We start from the raw sequence: 27,739 nt of genomic DNA, 5'->3' as shown, positions 1-27,739 counted from the left end.
GGGAGGGAGGGAGGGAGGGAGGGAGGGAGGGAGGAAGGAAGGAAGAGTCTTCAATTCATCAAGATCTGTAGGTGGCATTTTCACAGGCCATTTGGAGGTTTTCAGGCCCTATAGCAGTAGCTATAACACTCAGCAGGCCAGGAACAGGGTGGCAGGAACTTTCCCACAGTCTTCTATAAAAGAGAGCTGATTATGTAAGATACCTTTTGCATCTGGGTTGGCAGAAAAAGTAGCAATCGGTGGCCGTCCTCGAACCTGGCCCTGTGGGGCAGCAGTGGCTGCATTGGTGGTTGCCATCCGAGGTGGATGTGTGCTGGGGAATGCCACGGTACGACCCTCAGGCTTCTGGCCATACTGCACAGGCTGAAATAACCTAGATGCCCATTGGCCCAAGCAGAAGACACAAACATCACCACATCGCAGATAGCATGGGTTCTAGAGGACTGCCCCTCAGAGACCAGCTGGGAAGGCAAGTTAAAGAGGCATGGAGCAGGAACAAGGTAGCTCCAAATAACAGTTGGCAAGAAGCTTGTGTCCAACATGTGGAACCACTGACAAACTCTGTACTCAAAGGTCAACATCTCAACCAGTAATATAAGAATACTGTTTAATCTCAACTATTAGGAATATGTCAAAGCATGTAAAGAGAAAAACACCTCTGGCATATAACATCTAACTACAGTTTAAAGCAACAGCAAAGAAAAATCAAATTCTCTACTAGTACATGTGACAAGACAGCTTATGAAATGGACAGAAATAACAGGAGCTGGAAAGGTATACAAAGTACCCAACTAGCAGCTGATTCTAGTTTGATCATAGAGGTAAGAGTTCTCTGACCTAGAAAATGGAAGGACAAACAAGAAGCCAGTCATAGAAACCTTTTAACAAGGTAAGTACAAGTAGAAGGCCTTGTCTGTAATGGCTATAGGCTTCCTATATGGGTCTGTCAGGCTTGAGCTGAGCTGCTAAGGATGGCAAGCAGGTCACAGTCCTAAGGAAGTCTGAAAATAAACTTGAAAATGGGTTTCTGATCTGTACAAATGTCCTCTTTATTTCTAAAAGAATAAATATTTTCTTGTTTTCCTTTTTCACCCAGGCACAGGATTTTGCTTCCTTTTCACCACTGGGTTTGGTCTGTTCAGAAGCATTTACATCCTGATTTCATCACTTATCTCTCCTGCCCCATGATCTCTCTCACTCCAAATCATCATTTATACTGTAGTATCACTTGTAAGAGTAGACCCCATGTCTGCCCTTGTTCTGGCCCATAAACATACTCTGTACTCTTCCCAATCAGTCGTCTGACCTTGCCATGACATATACTGACTAGTAAGACAGCAGACTGTTCTCAGCCCTATCATTTCCCCAAATCCTAAAGTTTACTCTATTAAACATAACCAAGAGAAGTGACTCTCAGGATTCACTGCCTCTATTTGAGTATCTTGTTAATGTAGTTGTGTTCACTGAAACCAAGGACATATGAGACATTCAAGAGCACAGCTTTTCTCATCACCACTGACTAAGGTAAGCTAGAGGAAGGGATTGCTTATGGTCCAGGCACTTGATCTTTCAACAAGCAGAACATCCTTGGAATAGTGAACATGCCAGATGAACCACATGCTGCTTCTAACTCATCCACGTACCTGCTGGCCTTGAGCTTCATGGCTGCTGGCCGGGCTGTCGGAGGTGGTGAAGCAAAGACTTCCTCCATGAGTTTCCGAGTCACCTTTTTCTTACACAGTAATTCAGCCTCATAGCGAGCGATTTTATTTTCTAGCCCAATGAGATCAAATATAGAAAGATCGGTTTCCTAAGAAGAAATGAAAAAAAAAAAAAAAGACACACTTTGTAATAGGTGGCAGATGAAAATATCTGACCAAGAGTCAAGACCTGTTACAAGGTAAGAGTCAGTTGAGGAAGCTATTTCACATGGTAGGCCAAGCTGTCTCATGCTTGGGCTAGATTTCCTTTTCATAATGGGACAACAGCTGTTTTCTCTTTCCCCAATGTCATATGAACAAAGATATCGAGAGACAACCTGGAACTGCAGAGAAACATATGCAACCAATCATAACCTGAATAGTTTGGAGACAAACAGCAGTCTTCCCCAGGAAAGAAGAGAGGGCAAGCGTGGGCTCCATGTGCTGATCAGTGTGTGGGAGCAACTCCTATAAGGTTTACTGTAAAGACCACTCAGTGCTGGACAGAGTGGAACCAATCAGATTGAAGTGGGAGTCCCCTCTATATGCTGTGATTACCATTAATGAATAAAGAAACTGCTTGGGACCTAAAGCAGGGCAGAACTTAGCTAGGCAGGGAAAACTAAACTGAATGCTGGGAGGAAGAAGGCAGAGAGAGGGAGAAGCCATGTAGCCCCACCAGAGACAGACTCCAAAACTTTACCCAGTAAACCACAGCCCCATGGTGATACACAGATTAATAGAAAGGGCTAAATTAATATGTAAGAGTTAGCCAATAAGAAGCCAATCAATGATTTAAATAATACAGTTTCTGTGTGATTATTTTGGGGCTGAGCAGCCAAGAACTAACAATTGGTCCCCCCACAACAAATTGGCACACCAATGTGGGTAACTACATCCATATAAAAACCTGAGAAAACCTGGAAAGGAATTCTAGACACTAAAAAACAAAGTTTAGCCACATTTATTTTCCCAAAAGGGCTTTGCTTGCTGGTGGCATGCTGTGGCTCCTTTAAGAGAGGTTTTCCTGATTCAGTGGTAGCAGAAAAAAGCCACGCCATTTTGAAATGCAGGCTTTCTGGGCTGTGCTGCCAGCGCGACCTCTGGCTCTTTCTGAAGGCCAAGCACTTAAATGGGGTTTGTGAACAGAGTACTACAACTTGCTTAATGGCAACACAGACTGGCTGTGTACCTAAAAATGGGGCTGTGAGCATGGCTCTCAGAGGTAGCAAACAGCTCCACCATGCTGGGCTGGGTGGGGTAAACAGACAGTGCCGTAATTCCCCTAGCAATGGTGCTGCTTACGTTCATAAGAAGGGCTTAGCATTTTAAGAAATACTTCTAGTAAGAAAGTAATTACAGATACACAATAAAGACAAATTCAGATGAAAAAGACCTCTAAATTAGAAACAGTGTGTTTTAAAAATGTACATAAGCCTGGGAGAGAGAAGAAAAAGAGTACAGAGAGTTATAAAAAGAAGTAAATGGTTGGGCTGGAGAGATGGCTCAGAGGTTAAGAGCACTGGCTGATCTTCTGGAGGTCCTGAGTTCAATTCCCAGCAACCACATGGTGGCTCACAACCCATCTGTAATGAGATCTGGAGCCCTCTTCTGGCCTGCAGGCATACAAGGAGGCCGAACACTGTACACAATAAATAAATAAATCTCTTTAAAAAAAAAAGTAAATGGTTTATAAAAAAATATAAAAGAGCCTTTAAAGAGACAGAGTACAGTCATAGATTAAGGGAGTACAGATAATAAATATTAAACTTGCAGAAAAAGTAATAGAGTAATAAAAATAAGCCACGTAAAGATGGAATATACATAGAAGGTCTGGAGTATGTATATTATTGTGTTTTCTCTGAATTTTTGACTGTGAAGGAGCTAAGTAATCAAAGTATATACTTTAAAGGTCTCTTGTCTTCAAGAATAAGTTGCTTTGGAAAAGCGGTTCTCCCTTTGTGTCCACAGAGGATAAGAACCTGTGGAATACTTCCAGACTGATGTAGTCTGATGCACCAAGATCCCCTGAAAAGTCGCCATGAACACCTCCAAAAATTACTTGGGCAGCAAAAAGCAGGTAGCAGTAAGGAAAGAACTATGCCCATATTCCCAAATATTGTTTATAAATGTTTGTTTACATTTAAAGGAGGATATGCTATAGAGATTTACACTGGCATGACTCTTGGTTTGTTGATACAAATTTAAGGTCAATTTTGTGTTTTATATATATATATATATATATTTCTGTTCTTGATTAAAGTATTGTGACTGTATATAGTTCACTTAAAAATGTAATGTATAATTAAGAAATATAGGTTAATAGATAATCATATATAATAATCAAACTTGTAGTCATGTTAGTTAGATTTTCTAGATGTATAGAGATATATTTCAGATGAATAAGCACTCTTCAAACCTTTCAAAGACTACAGAATATGGCATTTAAAATGTTTTAAATCTTAGAACTTTTCATGACAATGAGACACATTTGCTCCTGGCAGCACCAATTACTTCAAGAGGAAGATGGGCATCAAAGAGGCTCCTCGTGGAGTTTGCTAGCCATTTGGGCAAGAAACTGCCCTTGCATAGACTGCTTGAAGGTATGCTATGTGAACTGGACATGCAGGACCCACAGAAAAATGACTGCTGAAGTTTCCTAAAGGTGAGACCATCCTTCAGGGTTCCTGCTTCATGACATTCTGCCAGACATTCTGCAGGACATGAAGAAAGTGACTGACAAACTGTCAATATAGGCAGAACTGTCTTTGAAATTTCCTGCTTCATGGAAAAGTCTGTCGGGTACTACAGGCTTAGAGGCTGAAGATGGATGCCCCAACAATACAGAAGAACTTTGGGTGACTGTCCACACAGCAAGATGTCTCTGTCAATTCTAGAGTTTTGGAAGTTACTTGCAATGCACTTCCTGTTTGCTTAAGTAATATTATATCCTTCTGGAGTCTTTGATGGAGTTGAAGAATTTATAGTTACACTTTCCCTTAGTTGTGATAAAAGATAAAGTGATTATAAATACTGTAACTGTAATTCTTGCTTGATACCTGTTTTGTTATATGTAATTTTACTATGTTAAAGTTAAAACCTTCCTTTTTATTTAAACAGAAAAGGGGAGATGATGTGGGAATTCCCTCTGTATGCTGTGATTACCATTAATGAATAAAGAAATTGCTTTGAACCTACAACAGGGCAGAATTTAGCTACGTCGCCCCGCCAGAGAGAGACGCCAATTTTTGTAAGCCACAGTCACGTGCCCATACACAGATTAATAGAAATGGGTTAAATTAATATGTAAGAGTTAGCCAATAAGAAGCTATAGCTAATGGGCCAAGCAGTGATTTAAATAATATAGTTTCTGTGTGATTACTTTGGGGCTGAGCAGCTGAGAACTAACAAGATTTATGGCCGACAAGAGCAAGTATCCTGCTTTCCGCAGCACCACTAATATGTATTTCTTGGAACTTAAGATAACAAGAAAGCAGCAATACATTGAAGAGGATGAAAGACAAAAAGAGGGTCATGAAAACCCTCACACTGCTAGGGCAAATCAAGTGGTTCAGCTGGCAGTTCCTTTTTTTAAAAAAATATTTATTTATTTATTATGTATACAATATTCTGCCTGTGTGTATGCCTGCAGGCCAGAAGAGGGCACCCGACCCCATTACAGATGGTTGTGAGCCACCATGTGGTTGCTGGGATTTGAACTCAGGACCCTTGGAAGAGCAGACAATGTTCTTAACCTCTGAGCCATCTCTCCAGCCCCCAAGCTGGCAGTTCTTTAAAGAAGTAGATGGAAAAGCTATGTAAGCCAGGAGCTTGGCCTGAAGTGGACTCACAAGAACAATGAAATCCAAACTGTAGGAATGTTCTCATCAGCAATACTAATAGCAAGAGGTGAAAATCACCTGATGAAAGAACAAACAAAATGTGGCCTTTCACAACAGAATGCTACCCAGCCCTTAAAAGGAATGGCATTCTGACATACTGCAACGAGGATGGACCTTGAAAATACTCTAAGTGTGAAAGAATCCAGATAAAATTCTGTGAGCTATGCAAAGCCAGATAAGTCCACAGACAGAAACTAGACACAAAGAGCTAGGACAGCAGCTCTCAACCTGTGTGCATCCTGAACAACCCAACCCTCTCCTCCCACGGTCACCTAAGCCATCGGAAAACACAGGTATTTACATTGCGATTCATAACAGTAGCAAAATTACAGCTATGAAGTAGCAACAAAAATAATTTTATGGTTGGGGGTCACAACTTGAGACACTGTACATTAGTAAGGTTGGGAGAAGAAGAGTTGGAAAGAAACAATGTAACCATGTGGGTTTATCTAGAAAGGAAGTACTACAAGTCCTGCACTGCTTTTCTGAATCCCCTCTCTTACCTTCCAGAACTCTCTCTCCAGAACTCTGAGAATTAGAGAGGCTGACCGATACTGCAGAGAGCCTGCTGCATAGGAGGAGCCTGGTACCCGTGGCTCTACCAGCCCAGGATGGTTACAGATCCGCTGTAGCCGTGTCAAGACACTCAAGACACTGACAAAGTGTCCACTCTTCAGAGCTTCCTGGGTCCTGCTCATAGAGAAGAGGCAAGAGTTCAGTGTCAAGGGCAAATGTATGTTCATCGTTCAGTCTCATCATCAGTTACTTCCTTAATTTCAGAAACATAGGAACTAACAAGATTTCCCAAGACAGTGAATTAGTCATATTGCACATTCAAGTCTACATTCCTACACAGGTCTCTACTAATTCACTCCAGAGATCCAGAGACACAGGGTTAGTACAAGTCAAATCTCAAGGAAGACTGTTCCTTTGTAAAAGGACCATGTTTCAATAATATCACGATTACTTAACCTGAGGAGTAGAAGCACTCAAGGTATGGATTGACATGTAAAAAGAACCAGTTAAGTCAGAAGGTGGGATCAGAATACCCCAGAAAGCACAGCCCCTGGTCCTGCAAGAAGAGTGTACAGATGAGATGGTAAGCAGGCTTCAAGCCAAACCTGCTGTAGTATCAGAGATCCACAGGCACACCAGGATCAGGAAACTGCAGTATGGAATAGAGCTCTTGAACGAGGAAGGGGGCTCCCAAGTCAGGTAATGAAGAATGGCATCTGGAGAGCTTGAGAGAGGGATGTAGAACCACAGTGAGATGCCTGCAGCTCCAAACCCAAGCAACTTATCAAAAAGGTGCCTAGAGGGCTGGAGAAATGGCTCAGTGGTTAAGAGCACTGACTGCTCTTCCAGAGGTCCTGGGTTCAATTCCCAGCAACCACATGGTGGCTCACAGCCATCTATAATGAGACCCAGCGCCCCCTTCTGGCATTCAGGCACACATGGAAGGAATGTTGTACACATAATAAATAAATAAATCTTTTTTTTTAAAAAAAAAAAAAAAGGTGCCTAGAAAGAACTGGGCTCAGGAGGTGGCCTGAGCTCCTCGTGAGAAGTGCCAGTCTTAGCTACTCGGAAACAACTTAGGTACACAACAGAGAACAGTGGGAATCCTGAGAAACACTGCCAAAAGGGAATTTCACAGTAAACCTAACTTGGACAACAGGAAAGCCAGACACAGCCAGGTCTGAGTCCTGTGATAAAAGTCTCTGCACAGTGCTAGGCACAAAACCAGAATAATAAACAAGACAGACTATCCATCTAGCTTAAAAGAATAGAAGTGGAATGTGATATTTTAAAGACAGTTGCCAAGTTTGGCTTCGAGTGGGCTAAGACTGGGATCTACTTCCCTGAGTCTAAGAATGACAGATGCTTCCAGAACTGGGATCTATTTCCCTGAGTCTAAGAATGACAGATGCTTCCAGAACTGGGATCTACTTCCCTGAGTCTAAGAATGACAGATGCTTCCAGAACTGGGATCTACTTCCCTGAGTCTAAGAATGACAGATGCTTCCAGAGAGAGGGCAGGTGTGTGTGTGTGAGGGGGTGTGTATGTGCAGACAGGAGCAGAAATGAAGCTGCCTCAGAAAGCCAGAAGCCACGAGAGAACCCGAATGTGTCTGATTTAGTGTTTCTATGCATCTGGACAGTGTAATATAGAAATGAGGGCCCTACCTCAGGCTTTTGTCTGGCCGTCTGAGCACCTAATTGTATCTAGAAACCTGGTTCCCCAATGCAAAAATGGGACCAAGATGCACAAAGGCTTAACACACTAGCCCTTGAATTGTGGCTCACAGAGAAGGAAGGAAACATGGAAAAATCTCACTGTTATTCTCTTCAGAGCAGGTGTCACAGAACCAGAAAAAGATCATTTAGACATCTGTTGTAGATCCAATGCTATGACCTCTGACATTTTCACAAAGGATGACATCACTCCCAAACACAAGCACCTCACTATCCAGCTAGAACAGTCACAAATCAGCCTAAATTCCCTGAACAATGATTTCCTAGACCTCCTAATGGAGGGCGATCTAAGTCATTTAAGGGTAACTGAGCCGTATTTCTCCTGCCTGCTGGCACCTGACCTCCACAGAAGCTCCCCCCTTCCCACAAAATTACCTCTCACTAGCTAGAACTAGTGTATCACTAAGGTCAAAAAAAGAAAATGTCAATATCTTGCTGAAACATCAACATGGCCAAGTATTTTCTGCTCAAGTAGCTTACAGTGTTTGGGGGGTTGATCACAGTGAATGCTTTGAGCGAGCATTCCCTGCTCCTCTTCAGCATTAGATGATAAGCTGAGTGTCTCATTACTAATTCAGCTTGGCAAAGACTTCCTGGGAAACAGCCTATAAATGAGCAGCCATTCACTTTTATACTCGGTCCCAAAAATTCCAGTAAGCCTTTTAAACATGGTGCAGCAATGCCAAATCATTTCTTGAAGGCATCAAGGTGGCTACAGGCTACTCCAAGAACTTTAGATATTTATTACTTTTTCTTAGAGACTCACATAAATCCTGTGCTCAGCAAACAAAAAGTAGCAGGAGGCTGACCAGGTTCTACCTGCCCATCATGAATGGGCCTTGTGCCCCACTGCCTTCCTGGTACAGCCTACACCCAAAGCTGTTTTGTATGCACTTGCCTTAGCTGTAGATGGAGGCCTTAGCTAAGGCAAGTGCATACAAGACAGCTTTGAGTATGCCTTAACCACAGCATCATGTTCCTACCCAGAGTGGGAAACCTGTGAGCCAGGTGAGTCAGACTAGCCTGATGGACATGGACTAGGTCCACATATGAGAGAATGCTATCATGTAAGATCATAATAAAAACACATGTGGCTCTTCTCAGCTGTTTTGAGTTGAAAGAGTTACTGTTTAAGTCCTGAGAACTCCAAGTCTAAAATTAAAATCCGTTTGAACTTTATTTCCACAGTTCTTGAATTTGTTTTAGACATAAGACACCAGAGAGCACAAAAGAATCAAAGCAGCCCTGAAGAGGATTCAGAGGATAAAAGTTGAGTCCACTAAATGACATATAGGGCTACCAGGCAAGAGTTGGGAGATGACCTATTTAGGTCACAGGATGCTATAACATGACATGGAAACTATGCCGTGGTTACCTCCAGAAAGACCATACTGACCCGGTAGAGCGGTAGCTACTTTTAAAGAGTAAGCTGGTCAACCAGTTGAGTTCACACTAACCACCAAAGCTAATGTAACGAGCAGCAGGCAGCAGAACAGACATCAAGCTACACAAATGGCAGGTGTGAATATAAAACGTATCTAAATGCAGAATAAGCAGGAATGCTAAGAGGGGATGTTCTGGAGATGGCAGAGCTCCTGGTTGACTCAATTATAGGCATACTCACTGAGGCAACAGGGTGCATCTGCTTTTCATTGCTGAGGGGCAGGTGGGCAAAGCAGCACTTACCTAGGCTGTAGGATGACATCCTCATATAAGGCCTTCTGCCGACTGGAAAGGCGGCACTTCAGAACATGCTCATACTTCCTGGTCAGCTGTTTCTCCACATCTCTCTTTGTTCTCCTCAAAATAAATGGCTGTGTGACCTGAAGAAAATAACAACCATTTTCTCCCCAAATAATGCCATGATATATTTAGCAGAAGGCAAATATGCTTTAAATGAGTCAGCTGCAGTCACCAAAGCAAACATACCCTGTGTAATCTTATGACCATTTTGTGATAATAATCCTGGTTTTCCTCATTGGGAGCTTTCAGGGGGAAGCTCAGGTAAGGCCTGGAGATCCCAGGAATGAGAAAGTGTACCATGGTCCAGAGCTCCAGGAAAGTGTTATGCAGAGGCACGTCGATCAGAAGCAGGCGCTGCTGGCTACAAACAAAACGGAACAATGTTTGAACTCTGAAACACACAAGGAGGCTGCATAACTCTTCTCCTTGGCAATGTGTGGAGGAAAGTGAAGACAGCAACTATACATATGCCTTCAAGAATGGACAGGCACAGTAGGACATACAACACTTGGAGAAAGAGGTGGGGTCAGAGGCAGGCAGACTTCTAAATACAAAGGCCAGCCTGGCTTACATACAGAGTCCAGGCTAGCCACAACTTTATAGTAAGACCCTGTCTCAAAAGAAAAGGACTCAACAAAGGGACTCTGTCTCAGGTCCAACACGCTATGACAAAGAAGATGGAAATTTCTCTTCACTAAATTAATATATGTATGCAATGATTCAAGTTTAAGAATCTTTAGGTAAGAACAAAGAACACTTGGAGATTTGGAAAGGACAGAACACTTGAGTGAGGTCAGACCTCTGCAGCTTGAAGATGGCTTCCCAGTGCCGCTCAGTCATGCCCTTCACCCGTTGCATTTCGTCAATGACAAGGCATTTCCAGTGCACCCTTGAGAAGGCAGTGTAGCCCCTGAAGAACTGCTTATAGGACGTGATGCAGATGTGGAAGCTGTTGGGCTCAGTCCACTCCTGCAACACAGAAAGAAGCGCCCTGTCTTCCCTGAAACCATCTGAAGAGCTCTGCTGGGCAATCACTCAGACAAGCTACACACATCACCAGCAATCCGACCTATTCTTCATAACAACTACACAAGAAAAAATTCAAGGCATCCTTATTCTTCTCTGTTCTTCTAGAACCTTTCAATGACAAATTAGGCTGCTTTAAAAGGCACTAGAAATTTTCACTTGGAAAACAGATTACCACAGACAATTCTGGTTTTTATAGTGTATAATCTAAACAAGGAAGGTAAGAAATGCAGATGTCTACATGGCAACTAACTGCAACAAGATATTTAAAGCAAGTGTAGAATGGAATATGGTCTAATGCATCCCCTCTAAAACTATGGTGACTGGATTCCCACTGTGGCAATATTAAGAGTTGGACCTTCTCAGTCCCTAAGTATAAGTCAGAGCTTTATGAAAAGGTAGCAAAGATCCAAGTGAAACCATTCTGCATTTCTGCCTTCCCCCAGGTAAGCACACAACAAGAAAAGTGTCATCTTAGATGATGAAAACAAGCCCTTGCCAGATGTCAAACCTATCTGAAACTTGGCCTTAAGACTTCCAATCTCTAGAACTTCAAACAATACATTTCTGCTCTTTATAATTATCTTCTCTGTGGTGTTTTTTGGAGGAGGATGTTTTGCTTTGTATTTTTAACAGCAAGAGAAAAAGACCAAGACAGATTGTAAAAGAGGAAATGTACCTAAAGACCCACCCTTAATAAATTTTACTTGACGTAGTGTCTTAATCCTGAGCCAAAATTTCAAATAATGGAAACTGATCTATACACATTCACTTGGGTCCTGGCACTATTAAGTATTAGGGGCCAAAGGAAACTTCTGTCACAAATATTCCTGTGAATAATCCACAGAAACTATTAAGAACTCAGGAGAACTCACACACTCCATTAAGCTTGTGAAAATTAGCACAGTCTTGAGGCAAGAAGCACTGCACTCTCTCTTCAGACAAGAACTCATTTCTGAACTATTTTCCTTACATTCCTGGGAACTGAACTCAGTCCACACATGCCAAGAAAGCAAGCACTCTACTTGAAGTTCTATGCAGCCCAGAGGGCAAATGGGGCCTAAAGTCTAAGCAGCTTTCACCCAGGGAACTGGGTGTCCACCCTGTGTCCTCTATGTTTCTAAGGACTCAAATTCTAGAACCACATATATATTTGGTAGCTTACAAATAAATGTTATTGGGGTTGGAGAGATGGCTCAGAGGTTAAGAACACTGGCTACTTTTCCAGAGGTCCTGAGTTCAATTTCCCAGCAACCACATGGTGGCTCACAACCATCTATAATAAGATCTGGTGCCCTCTTCTGGTCTACAGTGGAGGTGTACAGGCAGGTAGAACACTGTATAATAAACAAATAAAAATGAAAAAAAAAAGTCAATGATACAAATAATCACATTAAGCAGCATGTAAAGTACTCACGTGGCTGAAGCAGGAAGATCGAATGGTTGAAGGCAGCCTGAGCTACATAAGGAGATTCTATGTTAAGAAAAATTAAGATGTCTAGCTTTATTTCAAGCTTAATTATTATTGTGGGACATGTGTGAGATATGTCTGTGTAGGCATGTGTGCACCACAACACACATGTAGGGGTTAGAGAAGAACTTTATGAAGAAAACTCTTTTAAACCTTCAGACAACTTTTAACGATCAAAATTAGGTTGTCAGACTTACACAGCAAGTTCTTTTATCTGTTGTGCCATCTCTCCAGCCACTGTATATCGTATTTAAAAGATGCTTGGCTAAGGGTGTTCACTGGCACACCTCTTGTCTAGAATATGTGAAACTTGGGTGGATCCCCAGCAATGCAAAATAAACTAAGAGAGAGGGTGGTAGGGGTTGGGTGGCAGTACCTGTCTCTTTGCTTTGAGTTCTCTGTGGCTGCCAACATAAGAAAGAGTTTTGAGGCCAGGACACCAGCGTTTCAACTCAAGTTCCCACTTGAGTATGTTACAACTCCTCATGACAACAAGATGAGGGCCCCAATTACCTATAAAATAAAATAAAAAGATATGTGAGATCCAGGTACCTAAAGCTGAGTTTGATTAGCTTATTAAGTATGTGGCCCATGGGGAAAAGCAAATACCAAGGAAACAAAAACTATCCTCCAGCATAGATACACTGCCCAGAATAGGGGCAGGTGCATCCCTGCTGCACTGTGACAGGGGACAGGCTCTCCAGAAACAGTGATAAAAAGAACAGACAAAAAGAAAACCAGGATCCACTGACAACCATATGAACTTTTATCATGACCCAGAGAAAAAAACTCTTGTCTGTTCCAGGTGTGGTGGTGCATGCCTTTAATCCCTGCAGAGGCAGACAGAGTTTTATGAGTTCTAGGTCAGCCAAAACTGGACAGTGAGACCTTATCTTAAAAAACAAACTACTAACAACAAAAAAAAGAACTTATGTCTATGGCAAACAACAATCCAAAACAAGACAGCTCCTGACTTGGGACCTCAGACCCTGATTGAACCTTCCCAGTAGCAAATGACCTGCAGTCCAGACAGACAGGTACCTCCTTAGGCACTTCTAGGTAGAGAAATATCCAATTGACCCAGTGATCAAATTTAGTCTGAAAACAGCATTTTACAAGTCAGAAGGTGTAACCCAGAAAACAAACTTCAATTTCTGTGTCATAAATGAAATGAATACAATTAAGGGTCAAAGACAGAAATAGCTGATTTAAAGTAATGCTACACTTCACCTATCTGTGGCCAACTGCTGAAGCATCCCTGCTGATTCTGAAAAGAAAGTGTTCAAGAGAAAACCACCATTTCAACAGAAGTTTCAGAGAAAAAAACTTATCAGAAGTCAATAAACATTTTTGTCCTTTTGGTGGTTAGTGCTAAGGATCAAGGCAGGATCTATCTAAACAACAGGTCAAAGAGATGGCTCTTGCAGAGTACCTAAGTTTGATTCCCAGCACATACAATCAGGCGGCTCCAGGAAGATTTAACACCTCTGGCCTTGATAGGTACCCATACACAAACACACATACCTACACACAGACACCAACATACACATAATTTAAAAATTAAAATTCAATCTTTAAACTCTAAATATACAACCTTACAAGTAAGGAAACATGACCAAACCCAAAATGGCTTTCTCTAGTAAAATAGGATTAAAACCTAGAGTGGGAGAGCACTACTGTTCTTGCACAGGACCTAGGTTTGGTTCCCAGCACCCACAAGGCAGCTCATAGATGATTTTAACTCCAGTTCCAGGAGAGTCAATGCCTCTTCTAGCCTCTATGGGCACCAGGCATCCATGTGCTATATAGACATTCATATATGTAAAACATATAAAAAATTAGTAATGGGTAGAACTAAGCATGTGGAACACTAGAAAAGCCTTGCCTAGCACACACGAGGCCTTGAATTCAATCCCCAGCATGAAAGGAAGGAAGGAAGGAAGGAAGGAAGGAAGGAAGGAAGGAAGGAAGGAAGGAAGGAAGGAAGGAAGGAAGGAAGGAAGGAAGGAAGGAAGGAGTTGGAAAGATGGCTAAGAGGACAGGCTGTTCTTGCAGAGAACTAGAGTTCAGTTCCTACCTCCCATGTCAGGTGGCTCACAACCACCTGCAACTCCAGTTCCAAGGGATCCAACACTCTTTTCTGGTCTTCAAACACAGACAGAGACACATAACAATAAGTCTTTAAGAAGAAAAAAGGCCCAGGCAATGGTGGCAAACACCTTTAATTCCAGCACTCGGAAGGTAGAAGCAGGAGGATCTCTGTGAGTTTGAGTCTAGTCTGGTCTACAGAGTGATTCCAGTACAGTCTCCTGTCTCAAAAACTTAAGAAAAAAAAAAAAAGGGCAGCCGGGCAGTGGAGGCGCACACCTTTAATCCAAGCACTTCGGATGCAGAGGCAGGCAGATCTCTGAGTTTGAGGTCAGCCTGGTCTACAAACTGAGTTTCAGAACAGCCAAGGATACACAGAGAAACCCTGTCTCGAAAAGCAAACAAAGAAAAATAGAGGGAGGAGGGGGGGGAGGGAGGGAGGGAGGGAGGGGGGGGGAGGGAGGGAGGGAGGGAGGGAGGGAGGGAGGGAGGGAGGGAGGGAGGGAGGGAGGGAGGGAGGGAGGGAGGGAGGGAGGGAGGAAAGAATGTAGGTGAGGGCCAGAGAGATGGCTCAGAGGTTAGGAGCACTGGCTGCTCTTCCAGAGTTCCTGAATTCAATTCCCAATAACCATATGGTGGCTCACAACCATCCACAATGAGATCTGGTGTCCCCTTTGTACACCAGACTCCATATAGCCTATCTCTTCTGACATCAGCAGCTATTAGCAAAGTGGACAAGCCCTCCCAACCTAGGCCTGTAATGACACTATCCTCTGGCTGAAACAGTCACATGTGCACAAAGACTTCCACCCTCCTTCCATATGGACATTTACCACCTTTCCAACCGTACCTAGCTACTGCACTATCTCTGAGTGTACCACTGCATTCCAGCCCCACACCCATGGCTCTAGTTCCCTGGTTCCCTCACATACAGTGTGATGGACTTCCTTGTCCTGCCTAAAACTCCTCCAGGTTCACCTACTCATTCCCCTCACAACTAACAATATGAACACTCCTACTTTACAAAGACCATAGTACCATAGTAAAACTCAAAATTTTAGTAACACAGTTAATCATTGTCTTAAATGTTAACTGTGAAATTCGAGAAATAAAGAATTCATAAATTTTAATTTGCACACCATTCTAAGCATATTCTGAGAAATGGGACAATCAATCCCTTTGTCTATTCTATCCACACTGTACATGCCACCTGCTCAATAGCACCTGGTAGAAACACTGGTTATTAGATCCAGGGCTTGTTCAAGTGACACTTAGTAACAGTCCTAATGAGGAAGAACAGAGAAGCTGGCATCACTTTTATGTGCTTACTTTCAGTTAAGCTCTGAACTTCAAATGAAACATAGTACGGTTCAGGAAGTCAGCACCCACTGGGCATTAGAACATGTCTCCTGAAGATAGGGTAGACTTGTAAATATAGTAAGACATTTAACACCCTTTCCCCTTAAACAATAAAAAGGTCAGAGTGCTTTTTGTCCCATCTTGAATTAACAATTATATATGTGCATCTACTTTAAAATACAATTATATATGTGCATCTACTTTAAAATACAATTATATATGTGCATCTACTTTAAAATACATTTAAGCCATGGTGATACCAGCTGGGCATGGTGGTCCAAGCCTTTCATATCAGAATTTGAGGCAGAGACAAATGGTGAGGGCACTTGCACTGAGCCTGCAGACCTGAATTCAGTCTCTGGTAGAAGCAGAGAACAAACTCTACAAGCGGTCTCTGATCTTGACAAATGGCCGCATATACATATACATGGATATACACATACAGAGGAGAGGGAGGGAGGATGGATGAATGGACTGACGGATGGACGGACTGTGGGCCTGAGAAGCGGCTTAGCAGTGAAGAGCTCTTCCAAGGACCTGAATTTGGTTCTCAGTGCCCACATCACATGACTCACAACCTCTGCAATGTTCCAATGGGCAACAAAATCCACAGGGCAAACATTTACACAGACAAACACATATAGACAAAAATAAATAACAATAAAAACTAATTATATAATTAAACTTTTTAATACAAAGGGCAAATAACAATAAAAGCCCAATACAAGGATGATAAGTCAGGTCAACTTTTCCTGCAACATGGCAAGGACCTACTCTGAGCAGAAGAGACTGAAAAGGTCTTTTCTCCCTCAGATCCAGTTTTTCTGGTGGAAAACTGAGAGACTCTTACCTTCATTACAGGCAAGGTGAGCAAAGAAAGCAATGATCTGCACAGTTTTCCCGAGCCCAGCTTCATCAGCTAATATGCCATTGAGATTCTTCCGGTATAGCTTGGCCAACCAGTCAAGTCCTATCTTCTGATAGTCTCGGAGAGCACCATACAGCAAAGATGGAGCACTAAACTTCACCTATAGTGACAGACAGACCAGTTAAGGAATGACTAAGTAATTAGCACACCTTCTCAGAGCCTAAATTCAGAGGCTGTATAACACACCTATACAGTCCCAAATGATTTACAGAACAGAAGAACAGCAATTATCTTTTCTAGCAATTTTCTATGGAGCCTGTTGGGAGGCAGAAAAGATTTCCTCACCGCAGTTGTGACCCGGGCACTGCCCTTGGGGAGGACAGCTTCCGCCACAGCAGTAACCTCTGTGATGTCCTTGGTGTTAGATTTTCCAATGCTCATTCTCTCTGCAGCTTTAAACTGATCCATGATGAAGAGTGAGTCAATGAGAACTGAGTCCCTCCGGCTCTCCCTGTCACCAGGACAGTCTTCCACATCTAGAAAAACAATGAAACAGAACTAGGACTGCTGTGGGTTTTAGGAGCCTAAACATAGAAAGAACGGGGGAGGGGGGAGGAACGAACAACAACAAAGAATACAGAATAATTGATACATTTTCATTGCAATCCATTTTATACATCCACAATAACATGAATAATTCTTAGGAAACACCACAATCAACTATATCTGGGACTCAAAGCATAAATCTGCCCCAACAGCCTGGTGTTCAGGAAATGTCTCTGTTGACTGGGAGCCAATAGCATGGACAGACAAGTATCTGAGGTTTAATGGTCTCCCTTCTACTACCATCAAAAAAAGAGGAAAAATTAGAAACATCACACAAGTTTGGAAACAAGGAAGAAGTCTTCGTATCTGACCCTAGGTCTTGCTGCAGAAGGGGATTGTGAAAGGCCCTGAATTCTACAGGAGACCTCTAACAACTGACACATGTCCTCACATCTTATATCTACCTAATAAAAGCAAAAGAATTAGAATGGCTGTCTGGAATGCCTAATAAGTAAAACCAACCACTAAAAGCCTTCAAGTTAATAACCAAGCACAGCAAAGTCCAGAAAAACAAGACGATGCTTAGGCTCATAAACCACAACACACAATTAGAAAAAATATTTCTAGATCCTCCACAGTTTACACAGTGCTCTGGTAAAGATAGCACGTTAATAAGTAAAAACCTCAGAGTTTAAAACTTATTCAATTGGAAAACTACATATAAAATATACTTCTTTTTTTTTTTTGGCTCAAATTCACTTGTTCTTTGTTTACAGTTACATCACAGGTTTTATCCTATCCAAAGCCCAAAGTTCCTGCCATAATTAACATGAACTGAAAAACCTGTCCTTGGGTCCAATACCTCCAATTTCTTACATCTTATTTTACATATTTATTTTGGTTTTCATTTTAAACCTGAATTCTTTAACACTAAAAACATACCCTCTTCCCCGCTTGACTCCTCATGATCAGGTTCAGGTTGCGGCCACTGAAAATTTGGCAAAAAGGCACCTTCATACAATTTCATCAAATCAATTAAGGGCAATTCAGCTGGAAAGGATGGCAGAGAGAAACAAGATCATTTTATAACAACTGCCACTTAGCTGTAAAGAAAAAAAAAGCACTCAGAAAGGTAGAGCAAAAAGACTGGATAGGTAGCCTGTCACATACACTCCTCTTCCTAAAACAGCTGATACAGGCTAGCATGGCTTATCCAAAATGCCTAAAACTAGACATATTCTTATCTCTTGATTTTCTGGATTGGAAACTATCTATAACTTGTCAACTGAGCACACATATGAAAATCTACTATCAAAAATACTCTGAAATCTGAAACTTCAGAACACCATTTCTTTACTACTCAAAAAGTTTTGGATTTGGTCAGGCGGTTCTAGCACACACCTTTAATCCAGGGACTCAGGAGGCAGATCTCTATGAGTTCGAGGTCAGCCTGGTCTATAGAGTTCCAGACAAGACAGGCTCCAAAGCTACACAGAGAAACCCTGTCTTAAAAACCCAGAAAAAAAAGTTTTGGATTTTAAAGCATTTTTGAATTCTGGATTTTTAGATTAGGAATTTATAACCTGCAAATTCTAAAAGCACATTTCTTTTCTCTGAAAATAACTTATACAGAGTCTAAATATTTTTTTCAGTTAAATTTATTGGTATTAACATTTTTAGATTTTTTTTCGTTTTGTGTTTTTGTTTTTTTTTTGTTGTTTTTTTTTTTGAGACAGGGTTTCTCTTTGTAGCTTTAGAGACTGTCTAAGAACTCACTCTGTAGGCCAGGCTGGCCTCCAACTCACAGATCCACCTGCCTCTGCCTCCTAAGGGATGAAAGGCATGTGTCACCATGACCAGCAACAAATATGATTTTTTTTAAATTAAGTTTTATTTTTTAAATCAGACACTATTAAAAGCCATTCTCATGACCAAAGTATAACTTATGTCCCCTGGGGTAGAGAGAAGGCTCAGCAGTTGAGAGTACTTGATGCTCTTCTACAGAAGCTCAGTTTCTAGTATCTATCTCAGACAGGTCACAATCCATAATTCCAGCTTCAGAAAATTCAATGCCTCTCTGGTCACTTGAACTCATGCACATACTCACAGGCAGAGACACATATACACATAATTAAAAATAATAAAAACAAAACAAGAATTTGTATCCAGAATATATAAGTAAGTCAATTAAGAAGAAAACTTAGCAGTCAAATGAGCCAAACAGACATGAGAAAATGCACTTCAATGTCAGCCACCAGGGGGCTCTATCTTCATCACCAGCTCCAAGGCTGACACAGCATGTAGCTTGGCACAGTCATGTATATGCTACATGATTCTGCAAGCTGACCATGTTCCATACCTGAGCCTTTTTAGAGACATATGTGTACAAACACCACAGAACAGAATACCAACAACAGCACTGCTGGAATCAAAGTAACCAAAGACATATTTATGTGTGAAACAGTGTGCAGAGTTAAGGTGTGTCAGCAATATCCAACAATATATCCGAAACTACTGGGCAGAACCACTGGACAGGCATATCAAGCCACACCATACAAAACCACTGTGAAGGAATTCTGTTTCTGTCTCAACAGTGGCTAGGGAGACTCACAGAGATGGGAGAGGAGAGTTCAGAAAGTGAGCCACAAAAAGTCTTAGGTCAGCTGTGATCACCAGGACAGAAGTAATTCAACACCAGAGATAGGTTTCTTTGAATTTGGCAGCACTATGCTATTGCAAAATATCTGTTCAACTATGCAATGATGTGTTGCATTTGTTTAACTATGTAAAGATATGCTGCATTTGTTTATGCTGCAGAATATTATATCTGTTCAACTATGCAATGATGTGTTGCATTTGTTTAACTATGTAAAGATATGCTGCATTTGTTTATGCTGCAGAATATTTACTTAACTATGTAAAGACGTGTTGCTGTTTTACCTTGCCTGTATAAGGTTGGTCTAATAAAAAATTGAACAGCCAATAGTGAGGGAGGAGGTATAGGTGGAATTTCCAGGCAGGAAGAGTAAAAAGGAGGAACTTAGGTTGGGAAAAGAAAGAAAAAAAAAAGATAGGGAGATGCCAGGCACCAGACAGACATGGAGGAAACAGAAGCAAGACATACAGAATGAAAGAAAGGTAAAAAGTTCAATGGCAAAACAGATGAATAGAAACAGGTTCAATTAAGTTAAAAGAGTTAGTGGGACAAGCCTAAACTAAGGCGGAGCATTCATAATTAATAGTAAGTCTCCGTGTCTCTATTTGGAAGCGGGCTGGCGGTCCAAAGAAAATGATAACTACACTATGCCCCATGTACTGCTGTCATTTGTATCTGACATTATTTTCAAATGCTCCTGTGTCTATTTAATATTTAATGAAAGTATTTTCAGTAAGATAGTGACAGCCTACCTTCTTTGGCCAGATTACAAAGTTCTGTGTGGTGGTCAACTAGCCCTTCATGTGCTTCCTCCTCTTCGATGGTCTCTTCTTCATCTTCCACTAAAATGGTTATCATCAGAGGTCAGGGACATGCAAAACTTCACTTGAAGTTCTCAGCAACACTAAATATTATTAAGCTTCAAAACTGTTTTATAGTTATTAAATAACTGAATATAAATACTTAAAATTTTCAGGTTGATTCCAGAAAACAACTGTTAAACAAGCAACAAATGGGAAATGTTTTCCTTTCACTTCAGCCTGTTTCTTCAATATGCAATAGACCTCACACTAGCTCAGAATGCTGGTAAAGTTCCCACCCAGTACAAAGCCCACCACAGAAAAACTACATGCATACTTCCTGGGATGCATGCTTTCTAGGAACTCATCTCTGCCTACTACAAGAAGGGCAACAACCCAGACCAAATGTGTGCCCTCCCTTAGCAATCCTGTGCTTCAAAAGCCATTAACTGAGACCAGCTATACTCTTCAACCCTAAACTCTCAGAGGTAAGAGGGCTGGCCAGAAAAGCTGAACCTCTTCAGCAGCAGTTCTTTAGCTGGCTTCTTCTCATCCGCACTAATAGATGACCCACCTCTTCCAGAATACATGTGCACATGTGCACACACACATGCACATACTCTGTCCACTATCTCTACTCCATCCCCAAATTCCTCAGTTGTTCACTATAAAACTTCTACCATTCACCAAAGTTGACAAGGCAAAAGATACCACATCCACAGGCCCAGGACACATCTAGTCCTAGAAATGAACAGCCTGGTGCAACCTTACAAGACAAGCTAGACCTATGTTGGAATTTCATTCTGCCACTTCTGAACTTGCTTAACAAATGAACTGGCTTAGGAGAAAGAATAGTGAAAAGGTGCGGTTGGCCATGCTGACATCACAACTGAGGACAGCCTGGGACTATGTAAGGCTGTACCAAAGAAACACAGAATTTAAGGTGACAACATTGTCAGATATCTATCAAGCAAAGCAGTTCCTAATGAGTCTAATTCCCTAAACTGACCCACTACCTAACAAGGGGATGTCTCCAAATCAGCCAGATAGTCACATTTATAGTCTACAAAGAAAATCATCTAAAATCACTAGACATGGCTAGATGCCACCCCAAAACATCTATTCCTCAATGCTTTCTCAGTCATCACATGTACTGCTGCACTGATGACTATGTCCTAGCCTCCCAATTATCAGCAGGTAGTCAAGGAGAGAAAGACAAGTACTTAGCCTAAATCCTTCCAAGAGGACCCTTGTTTGGCTGGAGGCACCAGCATTGCTCCTGACCTCTACCTTTCTCCAGCTTCAGTGCCAACAGTCAGAGTTGTGTGGGAGGAGATGAAGAGGGACCATCTCCCAGGAGAACAGCTAAAAGAAGAGACAGAAGACTAGGACAGAGGAGCAAATGGGAGAAACAAGAGCGCTTTGAAGAATACCAAGTTGCTATGTCAAAGCAGGGCAATGGAACCCAAACTCCTACTTCCTGTGAGTCACCACTGTCACTCATTTCTTTATCTTTTGGTGTGAAACAATCCTGACAGCTACCACACTAATAACCTGCTCAAACTCTCCCAAACAAGAATCAACCCCATACTAAAACCTCAAACTGGAAGTTTACACACTGCCAGTCAAGCCAGTTATAGTGCTCCTGAGACCAATGGGCCCTCACTCATCTAGCATCTGTTAATACACTGTCATGTGTTTTCTCTAATACCTTATCCCTGCTTCCTTCCTCTGTTCTTGCAACTGGGAACCAGGCTATCTGTTTGCAAACAAGTCAGAAGCCATGAACACAGGCTGATCTCAAGTCACTCATACTTATTACATCTGTGTTCTAACCTGAACCAAGTGCCAACATTTAAACATGACAGGTACTCCTCCCAAAGATCCCAGCCTGGTGACTGTGGTAGGCACTGAGCATGTCTTCCTTCAAAAGGTACATCTCCACTAATGTACTAAGGTCAGAAAAAGACCTGGCCCTGAATCATCTCTGTGTATCCCTAAGGCTCTCCAAATGCACCTAGGTTTCCAGAGATCACAAAATAAGATACCACCAAATTGCTACAGAAACACCCCATATGTCATCTGGAGATACCAAAAGTTACTCTTTTTACTCAAAGACTCCTGGATAAATAAAAAATAAACTTTTAACCAATTTAATATAATAAGACCATGGTCAAAGTCAGCATAGCGAAAAATATGACAATACAGAATGCACATCCTGCTAGTGATCAAGTCCTAAAGCATCAGGGGAATAGGGAACAGACCTTCATCATCAGTCAAAGATGTGCTAGCTTTTCTTTTCCTTCCAGATAATCCTAGATCCTGAAACAGAATAAAAATCAAAAGTGTGAGATTTAACATCACAGAATAAGATGAGAAGGTGGAAATGTCTATTTTTTTTTTTTAAATATTTATTTATTATGTATATAATATTCTGTCTGTGTGCGTGTCTGCAGGCCAGAAGAGGGCACCAGACCTCTTTACAGATGGTTGTGAGCCACCATGTGGTTGCCGGGAATTGAACTCAGGACCTTTGGAAGAGCAGGCAATGCTCTTAACCACTGAGCCATCTCTCCAGCCCCTGGAAATGTCTATTTAACAGATGTCCCTGGAGAGCATCAAGGGATTTGCTGGGAAATCATGACATAAACACCAAGGAGAAGGAGTAAGGATATAGATCCTTAATTACTGTATACAACTTCATCCTCTCAAATTCGCAAATTCATATCCCAAGTGAAACTACAGCTATTTTAAGTGCCACTATATTTTTGTTGTTGTTGTTGTTCTGTTTTTCAAAACAGGGTTACTCTGTGCAGCCTCTGTCCTGGAACTCACTCTGTAGACCAGGCTGGCCTCAAACTCACAGAGATCCACTTGTCTCTGCCTCCTGAGTGCTGGGATCAAAGGTGTGCACCACCACCACCCAATGCCACTGTATTTTCAAAGTGGACTAATTTCATACTCTACTAACTTCTCTAGAAAATATAACAAGCCCACACTCTATGTCAGAGAGCAAAAAGAACCCTGTACTTACCAGATCATGTTCTGGTGATGTATCAAATATCTTTAATCTGGACTCCTTCCCTGGAGACACAAGAAATACAGTATTACCACAAGACCTGTGGTGAGATGATGCTCTTTAACTCATTACGTGCTGTCTACTTATCCGAGCTGAGTCCTATGGCTATCAACAATCAAAGACAGGGAGTACAAATTCCACCACCTCCCCTGCACAGTAAACCCATTCCTCTTAGTAACCCAGAACAACTGTTTTCATCTTTTCATCTTGTGGTTCTCTCTTCTCTTCTCTTCTCCCCTCCCCTCCTCTCCCCTCCCCTCCCTCTCTCTCTCTCTCTCTTTAAATGTTTTTTGAGTCAAGGTCTAGCTGAGTTCGGGCAGCCTTCAAATTCACACACCCCTGCCTCTACCTGCTAAGCGTTGGGATTCAAATTAGTGCCACTTTGTCTAGCTCTCAGTTTACAATTCTACAACTTTAGTAATGGCCACCTCTCAGTCTGCTCCGTCACCAAAAATATGAAAGGCATGAGGGCTCCTGGAACATTCTAAGGACTAGAGAAGACAGTAAGTGCCACTCGTGTTGGTGTCTCACATGTACCTAAGTATTCAATTACTGGGAAAAAACGACTACAGAAATATCTCAGTAGTGCAAAGACCAACCCAATTCCCAAAGGGCCCTATGCCTGACAGATAAATCAGTTGGTCTCTTTACTGTCCAGAAACAGGACTTCAATTATGAAAACATTCAGAGTCAACCAACTTTGGGTTACTGACACATAGTAAAAAGAGCAAAGGAGCTGAGATGAAGAACTAACTGTTGTTGGGCCTGGTGGTGTACACCTTTCCATCCCAGCACTCAGGTGCTAGAGAACAATCTTTCCTCCTGAATTTCAGGCCAACAAGGGCAACAGAGGGAGATCCTACCCTCTCCCCACAACACTCCTTTGTGTATGTGTGTATGTGTGTGTGCACAAAATAAAACAAGCAGAACAAATGTATGCAAATGGTCTCCTATCCAATGAACTCTCTAGCCAAAACCAGGAAGGTGAACACAATATAAAAAAATGTGAAGCCTGTGTGTACATATCCTATAAGTTAAATGCTAGGCCTTACAAATGTTATATCTAGACCTCACAAAATCTCTATATCTGAGATTCATTAAGACTAGCTTTAAAAGCTTGGCAAGATGGCTCAATGGGCAAAAACACCTACCATCAAGCCTGATAATCTAAGTCCAATCCCCAAAACTCATGATGAAAAACAAACCAAGTCTCACAAATTGTACTTAGACCTCCATAGGCATGTGGTGGCACACATTCACCCATACATATACAAAATGAATATGTAAATCTTTAAAAATATTTTAAAACTATAGGAGGACCAGAAAGATAGGTCAGACAAGTAAATCCCCTCACTGCCAAGCCTGATGGACCCACATGACAGGGGAGAACCACCTCTAGAAAGCTGACCTCTGACCGTCTCACATGCCACGGTGCACATGCGTCTTCTCCCATCCCACACTAAATAAATAAATGTAATAAAAAAGTTTCAATATCATACCTCTTCTGGAAACTTTCTGTAAATTTAAGGCCTTTTTCCTTTTCTCTTCTAATTCTACTTGTAGTTTTATTTCTACAACCTAAATGTAAAAAAATATATATATGAGTAAATAAGCAAGTCATTATGGATATAAACTGTACAATTCTGCACATAGCACATTAAACTCACACAATACTCATTCACAATACTTCAGGAAAAAAACTCAGTTTGGTGCTCTCTTCTTTGTTTTGTATCCTAGTCTATTCTGCTCAAATTCTATTAGGCAGTAAAAAATCTCAGTTCTTAAAAAAGTGTGTAGATGGGAGCAGGTATCCTGAGACATTGCCTTTCACAGCCAAAGCACTCCAAGAACTACTTGACAGGCCTTTACTACATTTTCATTTCAAAGCTGCCACAGCTACAAAGGTAAACAAAACAAAGTGGTCAGAGCAGGATTATGCTAAACCTTGCAAAAGACTAACAAACACAGAGTGGCAAGTGAGCACAAAGTCTCTGGGTGCACACACATGAATGTTGAAGCTCCTGAGACTCTATCCCCTGGCACACAGCCTCACAGTTTGGACACATTTGATTTTTTTTTTTTTTTGGATTCTTATTTTTACTATAAAAGTTAAAGCCAAAAGCATACATTAGGAATCAAACTGTTTTCTTCTTTCTAGAGATATGACACACGTTTCCTCGTTGGTGACAGTAAACCAAAGACGACAGGTAACCACAAAAACTGTCTACTGCACTGACCCTCTCCCCAAGATGAGCTGATTTTCTTTTTAGATCCTACTAATTCCAGCATTTACCTGTTCAATGTTTGACCAAAAACATTCTATTTCACGGGCAGTGGTGGCAGCGATGCGTCTCAGCCTGCTCTGCTCTTCCTTCTGCCCTCTTTCCTCACCAAGTTTCTTTTCCTCGTGATGACGGGCTACAGTTCTGACAAGCTGGGGAAGAAAAATTCAACAGTTTGTTGTACTCAGGCTGGCAAGATGGGTCAGCAAGTAGAGACACTTGGTACCAAGCTTAACAAGTTGAGATTGATTCCACAAGAGCCATGTAAAATGGAAGGAAAGAGTCAACTCCCAAAAGTTGTTCCCTGACCTCCACATGAATGTGCACACCTATATGAAAAAACAAAGAGTGGGGGGAACAATAAAAAGAGCTCTATGCTATGCCAAGAGAAAAGGGAAATAAGGGGAAAAAAATTAAGACTTCTCAGCCTAGCCGGGCGGTGGTGGCGCACGCCTTTAATCCCAGCACTCGGGAGGCAGAGGCAGGCAGATCTCTGTGAGTTCGAGGCCAGCCTGGTCTACAAGAGCTAGTTCCAGGACAGGAACCAAAAAGCTATGGAGAAACCCTGTCTCAAAAAACCAAAAAAAAAAAAAAAAAAAAGACTTCTCAGCCTAGCCTAGCCTAGCCGTAGTGGAGCACATCTTTAATCCCAGCACTCAGGAGGCAGAGGCAGGAGGATCACAATTTCAAGACCAGCATGCTCCACAAAGAGTAACCATACCACAAAAAACAAAGCCACACATAATTCACTGATAGGTGCCTCCTAGGCTCTTAGGTCTGCTAGATGAAAACATGGCTACAAGCAAATAAATGCTGTCATTTTTTTACCTGACTTTTCTGAACTTTATCTTACTATTTACATCTATTTTTCTCACATATGAAACACTATATGACACTACAACCTTTTTTCCCTGTTTCATGTGATTAATATCTTCACATTCAACAAATACACAACATGCCTAATGGGCCATTGAGTATTTCACTGCATGAATGCAGCTAAATGTTCCTACATATGGAGATTGTTGGGTTAAGATAACTCACATTTTTCCCTAAACAAAATAATGTTTATTTTCTTATTTTTGAGGTAGGGTTTTGCTGACAAGTTTTTTGGGTTTTGTTGTTTTTTTTTTTTTTTTTTTTTGGTTTTTCGAGACAGGGTTTCTCTGTGGTTTTGGAGCCTGTCCTGGAACTAACTCTTATAGACCAGGCTGGTCTCGAACTCACAGAGATCCGCCTGCCTCTGCCTCCCGAGTGCTGGGATTAAAGGCGTGCGCCACCACCGCCCGGCTCTGTTGTTTTTTTAACAGTAGAGTAAGTGTGTGCATCTGTAGGTAGGTGCAGGTGAGTGTTAGTGCTCTAAAATATGGGACACTCCATGAGTCTGAGTGTCACTCTTGCACAGGGTCATAATAATCTTCTCTGTATTTTATTTTATGTGCTACTGAAGCAAGTAATAATTGTTTATTCTTTTATTTTTCTTTTTGATTTTTGAGATGGTTTCTCTGTATAACAGCCCTTTCTGTCCTGGAACTCGCTTTGTAGGCAAGAATGTCTCCAAACTCTGCCTTCTGAGTACTGGGCTTAAAGGTGTACAATAGCAGGCAAGGATTTTTTTTAATTATTTTTATGTGTATGAATATTTTGCTTGCCTTATATGCAGTGCCTAAGGAGGCAAGAAAACATCAGATCCTCTGGAAATAAATTATAAAGTTATGAACCACCATGAGGGTAGGTGCTGGGAACCAAACTAGGGTCCTCTGAAAGAGCAACCAGTACTTTTAGTATACTTGAGTTATCAACACCGAAACTGACTTTTTTTTTTTTTTTTTTTTTTTTTTTTTTTGGTTTTTCAAGACAGGGTTTCTCTGTAGTTTCAGAGCCTGTCCTGGAACTCACTCTTTAGACCAGGCTGGCCTTGAACTCACATAGATCCACCTGCCTCTGCCTCCCTCCCTGGTGCTGA

The 27,739-nt window shown here is 41.6% G+C and overlaps 1 protein-coding gene and 1 pseudogene across 13 annotated transcripts in view; both read right to left on the bottom strand.

The window, feature by feature from the left end:
- Positions 1-27,739, bottom strand: part of Ep400 (E1A binding protein p400) — a 105,001-nt gene that overhangs the window by 41,991 nt on the left and 35,271 nt on the right. For all 13 annotated transcript variants that reach the window (XM_057765710.1, XM_057765707.1, XM_057765711.1 and 10 more), the window contains 15 exons: positions 25,788-25,928; positions 24,994-25,072; positions 23,450-23,499; positions 22,680-22,737; positions 20,368-20,457; positions 17,902-18,009; positions 16,759-16,949; positions 16,396-16,573; positions 12,475-12,611; positions 10,401-10,570; positions 9,788-9,962; positions 9,545-9,681; positions 6,106-6,292; positions 1,644-1,810; positions 204-373 (listed from right to left, as the gene is read on the bottom strand). In XM_057765710.1, the coding sequence (XP_057621693.1) occupies positions 204-373; positions 1,644-1,810; positions 6,106-6,292; positions 9,545-9,681; positions 9,788-9,962; positions 10,401-10,570; positions 12,475-12,611; positions 16,396-16,573; positions 16,759-16,949; positions 17,902-18,009; positions 20,368-20,457; positions 22,680-22,737; positions 23,450-23,499; positions 24,994-25,072; positions 25,788-25,928 (2,038 nt within the window). The remainder of the gene's footprint in view (positions 1-203; positions 374-1,643; positions 1,811-6,105; positions 6,293-9,544; positions 9,682-9,787; positions 9,963-10,400; positions 10,571-12,474; positions 12,612-16,395; positions 16,574-16,758; positions 16,950-17,901; positions 18,010-20,367; positions 20,458-22,679; positions 22,738-23,449; positions 23,500-24,993; positions 25,073-25,787; positions 25,929-27,739) is intronic.
- On the bottom strand, positions 27,134-27,226 carry LOC130872289 (U6 spliceosomal RNA; annotated as a pseudogene).

This window comes from Chionomys nivalis, chromosome 3 (genome assembly GCF_950005125.1).
Source record: "Chionomys nivalis chromosome 3, mChiNiv1.1, whole genome shotgun sequence".
In the NCBI taxonomy this organism is placed as follows: Eukaryota; Metazoa; Chordata; class Mammalia; order Rodentia; family Cricetidae; genus Chionomys; species Chionomys nivalis.
This window is presented reverse-complemented; position numbering and strand designations above follow the sequence as displayed.